Below are 10,874 nucleotides of genomic sequence, written 5' to 3'. Positions count from 1 at the left end.
TATGCTTATTAAAGTTTCTTTGTCGATTTTATATATTTTAATATAGCAATACTGAGAGGAAATACACAGATCATTCATAGGGTTTATCACTAGCTAATGGAATGATAGTTTCAATTTAACTCATTTTCAACTTTTTGACAATAAGCACAAATTACATGTACTTTTATCCACCTAACTTTCGTAACCAGAAAAAAAAAAAAGAAAAGTTTAAAAAAAATTGTTGAGATCTCTTTGCCCAAATTCAATAACTACCAAACAAACCGTTGAGCTTTACTTGGTCTTCTGAGGCACCTGCCCTGGGAGACGGAATGCCTTGTTGTCAGTTACGCAGCCAAATGTACACAGCAACAAAAGGAAACACCGGCCGTCCGGGTGTCTGTGTTAGTATTCTTTTGAACGTGGTCAGATGAATTACTTTCCCAGAATGCAGTAATTCCTGAGCAGTCCGGTGAGATGAGTTTCCTTTCTTAATGTGCACAGTTGGGGAAGAGAACCAGACTCCCAGGAGCCCCGGGAATGCGCCAGGGTACCCCCAGGCCTCTCGGTGGCATCCGTTTTACCGTCTTTAATAGGACAGACGGTCGCTCCCATTCCCGGAAGGAAATGCCACCAGGGTTCTGACTCTGGAGGTGCGGGCGGAGCGAAAACACCGTGGGGTCCAACACATCCACTGAGGGACACTGCCGATCCCTGTCCGGACCTGGGGGCCCAAGAGATGCGCCAGACAGAGCGGACCGGGGGTGGCAACAGAGTAAGCCGGCCACAGGCTGGATTTCTTTCCACAGAAACTTCGAAAGGAAATGGCTGAGGTTATTTTCTGCTGTTTTCCCTTCGTTTTGGTCAAGCTCGCTGAGAATGAAGACACTGGGGCCACAGAAGAGCCGTGCCCACCTCCCTCATCCCCCCATTTCCTGGCACATCTAAAGCATCTAATGCCGCGGTGTGTGAGATGGATCAGAGTCAGACTGACTGAGCTGAGACCTGTCTCTAGCCCTGGAAGGCTGTGAGATACTCTCTACTTCATTTTGTTCACCTAAAAAACCCATGAGGATAATAGTACTTATATCAGAGAATTATGGTAAGAATCATAATGTAAGCAGGTGCTCAGAACTCAGTCTGGCAGCAAGTGCTTTTTTTTTTTTATAAGTGTCAGCCACCTTATCATCACCGTCATCATCCTTAGGATCACTTTCATTATCATTTCATTAGCAGAATCCAACTAGGAAATGACTGCGTTACTTCAAGCCTGGCACACCAGAGAGGCACTGTGAATGCATTCGTGTAAATCGTGACTCTGGGGAAACCTATGTGTCACCTTGCTGCCAGTTAGAAAAGCATACCCCTCCTCAATACATTTCGGGCCCACTTTCTGGAAAACTATCATGAATAAACACAGGCATCCACAATGGCTCTACTGAGGGTACCTCCATGGGTTGTTCAGTGCACGGCCTTCACCACTGTACAATGACCCACTTCACCCTCTGATGGAAGAGACCACAGGGCTTGGTGACAGGTGAATCACTGGGTAACAGAGAGAGAGAGGATCAAAAGGAAATTGGATGGGCCTAGGAAATGCATGGATGTGTGTGCAAAATTCTGGTAAGGGTATGAGAGTGTTATGTCCCGAGGAGAAAGCTCATTGTTTTTCTCAGATGTTGAAAGGAACCGTGAGTCTCCCAAATTTCAGGAGCGTTATTCCAGAGGTAGGAGATGAGATGACATGGGCATACGGAGTTGGAAGTGATGCAGAAATGAAGGCAGTCTCTAGAGGCAGCTTGAGATTCAAGGCAGCTGGTTCTGCCCAGAGGCCGGCGCTGTGGCTCATTGGCACATAGGAACTCAAAAACCGAAATGGGAGAAACTTCTCAAAAATGAACATGGCAGGCCGCAAGCAGAGAGTTCCTGGGGCAGTTCATGTCCGTTCAGTCCAATTCTGCCCTGGAACACGATGAAGGCCACAGGGGCGCCCTCTCTTTTGAGTCTCCACGTCTCCTCCCCACAAGGGGTCTGCAGGCTGTCTGTCACTTACATTCAGCCAAGACGTAGTCCCCCAAGGCTCCTCCTGCGGAGACGAGACAGAAAAGGGGCATCACAAACCCGAGCACCCTGCTGCCTAGACCCTGGCCCTCACCTCCCACATCCATTCACCTCAACTGGGACCACCCCCTTCCCAGAGCACCATCATCTCTCACCTGGAGTTGCTTACCAGCTCTCTAGCTGGCTCCTTGCCTCTCATCTCACCTCCTGACACTCATTCTCCAACTGCCCAGACCGTGTCCCCCATACTGTCCCTGCACTGACTTCCCAGGGCTCCCTGGCTAGCATCCTCAAGGCCTCCAGAGCTCCGCCTGGCTGGTTTCCATCTGCTCCCCCCCCCCCCACGCCCCGATGCTCAGGAGGCAGGCGTGCACCCTGGTGACGGACAGGTGGAGGCACAATCATTTCTCACCTCCCACTACGCCTCATGCTCTGCCATGTGCATGGCTGCCCCATCTGGGTAGACCCCCCCGCCTTGTCCGCAACCTTTCCTAAAGCCATCTACCTCAAGGCCCAGAACCCTTGGTGGATCCTCAGCAGGTCATGGCCATTCCTTCCTTTGACACCCGAGAATGGTCTGTCTTAGGACCTTAGGGGCTCTCCTTTAACTGTGTTTACTTGTGCTACAGATTTCATTCCCTTCTAGATGTGGGTTCTGAGAATAGCAACAGCAATGAACCCAACTTCAAAGCCCGTGTACTACTTTAAGTAGTATCTCGCGAAACAGTAGGTGCTCAAAAGAAGTTTGTTGAATTTGGAGCTTTCATTCTGAGGAAAACAATTCATTCCTGCTCCCGGGGCGGAACCCGTGTTCCCAAAGAGAAAAAAGAGGAACAGGCTTCTTTCGGATGGACACCAAATGCCCTTCGCCCTCCCTCAGCCCAATTCCTGATGCAGTAGTGTGTCCTGGGGTCAGAGGAACTGAGAGACTTCCTCCTTCTTCCTACTCACTCGAAGCCTGCCTTTTCCTTAAGATTCTGAACAGAATTCCAGTAAAAAAGAGGATGACGCAGACAGCGATCCCACTGATGACTCCAGTGAGCAGGGTGCCAGGCACCGGGGCTTCTGAAACAGCAAAAGCAAGTGAAAGCTGGGACTGTGGCCCCAGCCCAGCTCAGACCCTCCCCTCACTGCCATGCTGACCCCTCTGGTTCCACCCACAATGGACTTCTTCCACCCCCCCGCCCCCCTGCTCTCATCCGTACCCCAGGTGGCAGTGAGGGGCTGATCCAGGCCTGGGTGCTCCACCTGGCAGGTGTATCTCCGCTCTTCCCCAGGGGGCACGGCCAACGCCACCCAGCCCTGGTAGGTCCCATCCCCGTTGGGCAAAACGTCCTTCAGCTCAACGTCCTTGGCATCCAGCGGCTGCCTGTCCTTCAGCCACTTCATGGTAATGTTCTGGGGGTAGAAGTTCAGAGCCTGACACCGTAGGGTGCTCACCGCCGAGGCCACGTGATGAGTCACCTTCACCAAAGGAGGCACTGGACAGGAAGGAGGAAGGATCTGGAGAGGGGAGCTTTCTACCCTTGACAAGAAGACTGGAACTTTCACTTCCCTTTCTCTATGGGTTAGAGGAAGAAGCTAACCCTATGCCGATGCAGCTGCGTGAGTCATCATACTGTGTCCTAAACCATGTTGCAGGAGTCCGCTATGATGGGCTGCTACATGGTAGACAGTCAAGCCCACGCTCCTGTCCCGTATATAAATATGCATACCTGCACCTCACAGCTTCTGTCCTTTGTCAATACAGTAAATGGAATCAGATGAAATTCCCCTGTTTGTGGATTTGATTGACTAAGCCCTATTGGTTCATTCTACCTGGCTCAATCCAGTAAGGATTCTTGTAAGAAGGGGCCCTGGAAGATTAGAAGCCCTCAGGGACTCTCTCTCTGTTCTGTAAAAGTAACCTTTAACCTCCAAAGGATTCTGCTACTCTGCCTGGTTGCCTCCTTTGGTAATCGCTTGGCTTGGCATTCATGTGATAATTGACATCTCTGAGATTCCTAAGAGGTATAAATATACACAGGGTTCTCGGTTAAATCAAAAGATCACAGATACTTCTTGGGCCACATGTAGGGGAAAAAAAAACAACAACCCTAAAACCATGCCCCTTGGCTGGGTCCTACGTCTCAGTTATAAGGCGGAGACCTCAGACCTCAGCACCTTCCCCGAGAGTCGCGTGACCTTGGCCCCCTGGGAAAGTGCAGCCCGGGCCTCGCCCCGCATCCGCCGCCGCTGCATCGGGAGAGTCTGCAGGCAGACCGGGCGCTCCCACCATACCTTGCCGGTCCAGGGCCCCTCTCCCCAGCTCCAGCAAGCGCTGCAGCTGCTCCGGGCAGTCCCTCTCGAGGTAGGCCCTGTTCTGTTTGGCCCGAATCTTGTTCACTTCCCACTCCAGCTTGGTGGCCTGGGCCTTGGGCTCTGCTGCTCTCCAGTCCAGCGTCTCGGGGCAGAATTCCAGATGGTTCTGCCCGTCGTACCCATACTTCCAGAACCCCCTGGTGCTGTTGTCCTCTTGCACCTCACAACCCAGGATCACTTGCAGGGTGTGGGACTCTGACAACACCCCGAGCTTCGTTACTGAAACCAAAGGAGTAAGTCCCTGTCTCACCATCCATCCCCAGGGACCCCAGGACCTCAGACTCCTTCCCTCCTCCCCCAGGACCTCAGACTCCCTGCTTGCTCGCCCAGAGGCATCTTCGAGCTACAGGAATGTGCTCTGCCCACCTCGGAAAGGAGAAGCGCCCTCTCCACGTACCCTTGCTATGGTTGTGATTGTCCATGATGGTCCAGAAGTCGACGATGAACATGTGATCCCACCCTTTCAGGCTCTGACTCAGCTGCAGCCACAGCTGGCTGGCGGCCCCACCCCGGACCCACTGGGCGCGGGCCTCTGCACGGCGACTCTCGTGACTGTAGGACACAAATAGCTGGTCGTCCACGTAGCCCAAGGCCTCAAAGAGGGGCAGCCCAAGGTCCGGCACCGAGGCACCCATGAAGAGGTAGCGCAGAGAATGGGACCCTGGGGGGCAAGGCAAGAGGACAGCTCTGTGGGCCGCAAGCGGGGTTGGGGGGCGGAGGGGCCACAGCCCTGCTGGATCAAACCCACAGCACCAGCTGTGTCTGGGCCCGCCCCACCGCACGTGCGCTGCAGGGCCTCTCCGCCCCCCCCCCCCCCCGCCACAGGCCTGGGTGCTCTCACCCCCCGGGGCGCTGCCACCACCCCCCTCGGAGCTCCCAGCCTCTGCCCCACGTCCCACATTTAGGGCAATCTCCCCTGCAGCCCACAAACTCTCTGAGATCCCAAAGGGTCTCTCGCTGGGGCAGCCGAGCTCAGGAGTTGATGCTCAGGGCGAATTAGATCCAAGTGCAGAGGAATTCACTGTTGGGTTTTTTCCATGACGCCCGTCTCTAAACCCTTTCCCGCATAAATGTTTGCCGTGAAATGCTGGCAGATCTGCTGATCCATAACTAAGACACTTTCAGAGCAAACACGGAAGAAGCCCCAGTAAGAGCAAGTGAGAGTTTCCTTTCCTTCCGCTGATGAACGCCCAAGGCCTAGAACAGCGCCTGGCATTGTACTAGGAGCTCAGTACATCCTTATTAGATGGATCGATGACAGCTCCTTGGTTTTTATCTCTGGCCCTGAACTCCAGATTCTTACGCCCAACTGCCGACAGGACATCACCGGTTGGATGAGGAATTGGAAAAATCAAACTTAAGTTTAACTCTTGATTTCCCCCAAGCTGCTCTTTCTTCTGTTTCCCCATCTCAGGAATGGCATCACCTATCACCCCATTGCTCGGGCCAATAAAACGTTTAAAATAATAAAATAATTTTTAAAGAACAGAGTCGCCTTTGACTTTTGTCTTTCTCTCACACGGCGCCGGGATCCTTCGGCAACTTCCTCCTGAATACATCCAGGATGCTGCTCTCCTCCTCCTCTGCTCGCCCCCAGGCCCGGCCCCCCGCGTCCGGCCCGCACCCGGCAACAGTCTCCTGGCTGCTCCCCGGCTCTGACTGCGACTTCCTTCACCCCTGCCTCCTACAGACCTGCGAGAGCCATCCTTCCCAAAGCTGTGCCAGAACATGTCCGTCCTCAGCTGGAACCCACACGGCAGCCCGCGAGGTCCTAGGAGGCCTGGCTTGTGGCCTGTGGCTGAGCCCCTGACGAGTCCGGGCCTCTGGTCCTTACGCTCGTGCTGCACCCCAGCCGCTCCTAACTGGGGAGCTGTGTCTCCCAGCAGACACTTGGCAACGTCTGGAGACACCTGTGACCGGGGGATTTCTACTAACATCCCGTGAGTAAAGCACATCCTATGATGCACACAACAGTCCCCACCACAGACAGGGGTCAGTTTCCCCGAGGTTGCAGTCCCTGCTTCCACTCAACTTGTGGGGTCCGCTCAGCTCGTCTGGGAAGCTTCCCGCTGGCACCAGCCCTGTTTCCTTCAGCTCTCGGCTCCACGGCCAGCCTGAGAGGAGACTGCCCTAGCCTCCCCACCTCACCTGTCTCCACAGCTCCTGCCGCTACCCGGGGCTCTGGGTCCTCTTGTTAGTTTACTGTCATCTCCCCAAGAGAACGCAAAATACCAGAGGGCAAGGACTTGGCTCCCTGCTACCTCCCCGGGGTCCAGAACAGTGCAACTCACGCTCTGTTACTCCCTTTCTACGGGTGAACAACAAATACCTCTGTTCCACATCAAATTGAGGATTCAACCTCTACTGTGGTGTGACATTTAAGAATCACAGCCATAGAGGCGCTGGTTCTGCCTCAAAAGCCCAGGGTAACGTGGAACAAAATTACCCATGAGCAGGTCATGCCTCATTTTTGTCATCTTTATAGTGTGGATACACATACGACCTACCCTCCAAGCGTTGTTCTCAGACCGTGTAGAAGGTGTGCAAAGACTCACGGTCACCTGAGATTAGGAACAGTGGCGGTATTTCATTTTTCATCAGAGAACCAGATCCCACGTTCTTTCTAACCTGGGGAAGGAATTTAACCTGAGGGCCAGTTAACACTAGTAAAATCGCCCTATGACTGGTTCCTACCTCCCAATGCTTAGTGGAGTCAAACCAGATCACAGAGACGAAGGTGATTTAAAACTGAGTTAAATGTTAGTTATCACGTTGGCATCCTTTAGTAAAAACCCGTTAGTTATGTATAGTACGATTAACGTTGCAAATCAACACCCCACCCCCGGCTGAAAATGAGAACTCTTCCGTTCAGTTCAAAAGTCCAGAAATCACAGTTATGATGAAAAACTACAGTTTTTCCAGGCAAAAGAATAACCGACCGCCAAGAGTCAGTAAGGCCGGGGTCAGATCTGTCTCGGGAGCCTCCCCCGACCCCGAGTTGGAAAGAGGTGGGAGGAGGGGCGCGGGAAGCCCAGCCCCCCGCTCGCTCCAGTGCCCCCTACTGGGTGCGGGGCGGGGGGGGGGGCGCGGAGAGGGACCCCGCTCAGCCGGGGCCTGCTGCCCTCCGCCAGCCCTGAGCGTCAACACCCCGGCCGGGCCCACGTCGTCTTTGGGGAGAAGAACTTCCTGTTTGGGGACGACAGGAGAAAACACGACGTGGCCCAAAGCAGAACGAGGGCACCCAGCTCGGAGTCCGAGGGCCCGGGGATCCTAGCTCAGCCTGGATGAGAAACGCACAGATATATGGAGTTAAAAGTAGTTAAAGCGTCACAGTCGGCGGAGGGCGCGGGTGGCTCCGAGCGCCACCCTGGGGAGCCGCAGCCGGGGTGGGGGACGCACAGGTCCCGGGCGAGGGGACCCGCAAACCCGCCCGCACCCGGCGGCGGAGCCCCTCCCGGGAGAGTCGGGGACAGGCTGCGCTCGGGGCCGAGGCGTCCCCCCCGCACTTGGCCACCCCAGGGGCTCAGCAAAGCTGGTTTCGGTCTCGTCCGCGGGCGACCCGGACTCACGCGGCGGCCGCCGGAGCGCGGCCACGGTCCGCAGCAGGAGCAGCGCGAGCAGCGCGCGCCGCGCTCCCGGGCCCATGTCGGCGCTGCGGCCGCGCGTCCAGGAGCTTCACCCGCCTCCGAGCGGCGGCGACGCGGGCATGGCCAGCAAGTCACCCTGGAGTCGCTGCCCGGGCTGCGGGGATTCCAGACAAAACTTCCTGGCCAGTGCGATCCTTTTCCGGGCTGTGGCTGAAAAGAAACGCGCCTGCTGAACTTGAACTCTCTCCTGCAGCCTGAGCCCTGGCTTGTGAAACACTCAGTGACCCAGCCGTCCCTGCGGGTTTCCAGGCCTAAGGGGACGTGGCTGATGGGGGGGGTGGGGGGGTGGGAGGAAATATGCTTAACAATGGTCCGACCTGAATAGCTTAATTTCTGATATTCGATATTTAAATAGTAATTTAAAAATTAGCGATACATTTTCAAAGTGTTTATCTTAAGTTCAGCTGGCCGATCTTGTTATTGAACGTAAAAATACGGTTTTTGTGTAAAACTTCCATTTTATTCCCACATTAGAAATAATTAAATCCTAAGTTTAATAAATTAGAACCTACTGAAACATCTTTCACATTTTCATAGTTAAATTAAATTTCACGAACTTTACAAAACAGTGGAATCACCTAGAAAATCATTAAACCCATTGATGCCCTGCTTTTACCGTCAGCTACTGATTTAACTGGTGTGCTGTGCTACCTGGGGATTGGAATTTTAACCCCCACCCCCCACAACCCACCACACACACACCCAAAGTTTGGGAACTACTGCTTTAGATATTTCAAAACATATTAACGAGTTTCATACATCTGATTTTCCTAAAAACCTTTAAACCGCTAATAAATCCAATGAGCAATACCTTTTTAAGCATGTATGCCAATTTTGGCCATCTAAGAAAAAAAAATCAGACTTGGAAATTGGGGCCTAACTGTAGGGGGATTTGAAATGTTGAATACAGTTGATGAGAACATTGGGGTTGACTGTAATATTCTTTTTCTTGGTAATAGCTTGATTATCGAGATTTAATTCACGTGCCATACGATTCATCCACTTAAGGTGTAAAATTCAGTGAGTTTTTGTATTTTCACAAAGGCATGTAACTAACTATTACCTCGGTTTTAGAACATTTTTCATCCTCTCCACGAAGAAACCTTGTACCTTTTAGACAGCACCTCCAAATCCCTCCATGCCTCCCACCCCACCCAAGGCAGTCACTAATCTACCTTCTGTCTCAATAGACTTACCTCTTCTGAACATTTTATACACATGGAATCCTAGAATATGTGGTTCCTCACGACTGGTTTCTTTTATTTAGCATAATGTTTTCACGTTTCTCTTTCGTGGACGAACAGTATTCCATTAGACCCCATATCCATTCGTCAATTGATGAAAACTAGATGATTTCAACTTTGTGCCTACTAGGAATAATGCTGCTCTGAACACTTGTGTACCCATTTTTGTGTGGACTTATATTTTATTTTCTTTTGGGTGTACACCTAGGGGTGGAATTGCTGCGTCATATGATGACTCTATGTTTAATTAACCTTTTGAGGAAGCACCAGACTGTCTTCCAAAGTGGCTACACCATTTCGCGCTCTCATCAGCAGTGAATGACAGTTCCGATTTCTCTCCACCTTTGCCAACGCTTCTTATGGTTCATCTTTATAATGCTAGCCATCCTAGTCAGTGAGAAGTAGTGCCTCATTGCACTTTGGATTTGCATTTCCCTATGACTAGTGATATTGAACTTTTTTTTTTTTTTTTTTTTTTACCAGATTAGTGGCCATCTGCAAAACTTCTTTGGAGAAATGTCTATTCAGATCCTTTGCCATTTTAAAATCTGGGTTATTTGCTTTTTCTCATTGAGTTGTAAATGTCCTTTATGTATTCTAGATAAAGTCCTGTACCAGATGTATGATTTGGAATTTCCAATTCAGTGTGTTGTCTTTTTCCTTGCTTGATGGTATGCCTCGAGGCAAGATACCTGCTAACGTTGGTGAAGTGCAATTTATCTATTATTTTTTCTTTAGTTATTTGTACTTTGGGTGTCATAACTAAGAGATCATAGCCAAATCCAAGGTCATGAAGATTTATACCTATGGTTTCTTCTAAGTATTTGTAGTTTTAGTTCTTATATTTATGTCTTTGATCCATTTTGAGTTAATTTTTGGATATGGTATGAGGTTGGGGTCCAACTTCATTCTTTTTCATGTGTGTAAAGGAAGACTCTCAGCTTTTCCTTCGTGTATGGGGGGGAAAAAAACCAGTTCTTCTGCATTGTGTTTTCTATCCCGTGTGTCTCCTTTACTACTCACACAAAACACTTGACTTCTCACTCTTCTGGTCAGCAAATGGTTGGAGTTCCCCATAACAATAAGCAATTCTCTACAACATCAGCTGGGTGTCCTACAATTTGACTCAATCCTGATACTCTCTGCTTGGAGGTGGTGCCGGATCCCACAGGTAGGGGCCCAGCCCCATGAAACTGCCCTCTCTTCACATGCCAATCTCAAGACCACATTGTTACCTGTGCTTCTGACCAATGGGTTATTGGTCAGAAGTTCCGGTGACCCCTTCTCAAGTTCAGTTAGTTGGCTAGAACGGATGGCTTACAGAACTCAGGGAAACATGTAGGTTTACCTGTTTATTAAAGGATATGATAAAGGACACAGACGAACAGCCAGGTGAAGAGATACATAAAGAGAGATGTGGGAGGGTCCCAAGCACAGGGGCGTCTGTCCCTGTGGAGCCGGGGTGCGTCACCCTCCTGGGGTGGATGCCTTTCCCCAGCCTGGAAACTCCCCAAAACCCATTCTATTGGGATTTTATAGAGGCTTCTCACACAGGCATGATCAATTATCAACTCCATTTGCAGCC

At 51.4% G+C, this 10,874-nt stretch overlaps 1 protein-coding gene across 3 annotated transcripts; it reads right to left on the bottom strand.

Annotated features, from left to right (window-relative positions):
* Nucleotides 1-14: 14 nt before the first annotated feature.
* On the bottom strand, nucleotides 15-8,273 carry HFE (homeostatic iron regulator). Of its 3 annotated transcripts, none has more exons than XM_028107514.2 (6): nucleotides 7,968-8,273; nucleotides 4,796-5,059; nucleotides 4,318-4,617; nucleotides 3,243-3,518; nucleotides 2,989-3,102; nucleotides 15-2,062 (listed from the first exon to the last, which is right to left on the bottom strand). In XM_028107514.2, the coding sequence occupies exons 1-6, from the start codon at nucleotides 8,041-8,043 to the stop codon at nucleotides 2,022-2,024; spliced, it is 1,071 nt and encodes a 356-aa protein (XP_027963315.1). In that variant the 5' UTR covers nucleotides 8,044-8,273; the 3' UTR covers nucleotides 15-2,021. The 3 variants fall into 3 exon arrangements, with proteins under 3 accessions (XP_027963315.1, XP_027963317.1, XP_027963316.1); XM_028107516.2 differs by having other exon boundaries at nucleotides 3,286-3,518; XM_028107515.2 differs by lacking the exon at nucleotides 7,968-8,273 and adding an exon at nucleotides 6,091-7,935.
* Nucleotides 8,274-10,874: the final 2,601 nt, after the last annotated feature.

The sequence above is a fragment of the Eumetopias jubatus genome, unplaced genomic scaffold (genome assembly GCF_037043125.1).
Source record: "Eumetopias jubatus isolate StellerSeaLion01/CBP00866 unplaced genomic scaffold, mEumJub1_p1.0 scaffold_6, whole genome shotgun sequence".
Lineage (NCBI taxonomy): Eukaryota > Metazoa > Chordata > Mammalia > Carnivora > Otariidae > Eumetopias > Eumetopias jubatus.
This window is presented reverse-complemented; position numbering and strand designations above follow the sequence as displayed.

Coding starts and splice junctions, on each gene's coding strand:
- HFE (XM_028107514.2), bottom strand. CDS start 8,043: ATGGGCCCGGGAGCGCGGCGCGCGCTGCTCGCGCTGCTCCTGCTGCGG. Junction 4,618..4,795: donor CAATCACAACCATAGCAAGG/GTACGTGGAGAG, acceptor CTTTGGTTTCAG/TAACGAAGCTCGGGGTGTTG. Junction 3,103..3,242: donor GCCCCTCACTGCCACCTGGG/GTACGGATGAGA, acceptor TTGCTGTTTCAG/AAGCCCCGGTGCCTGGCACC.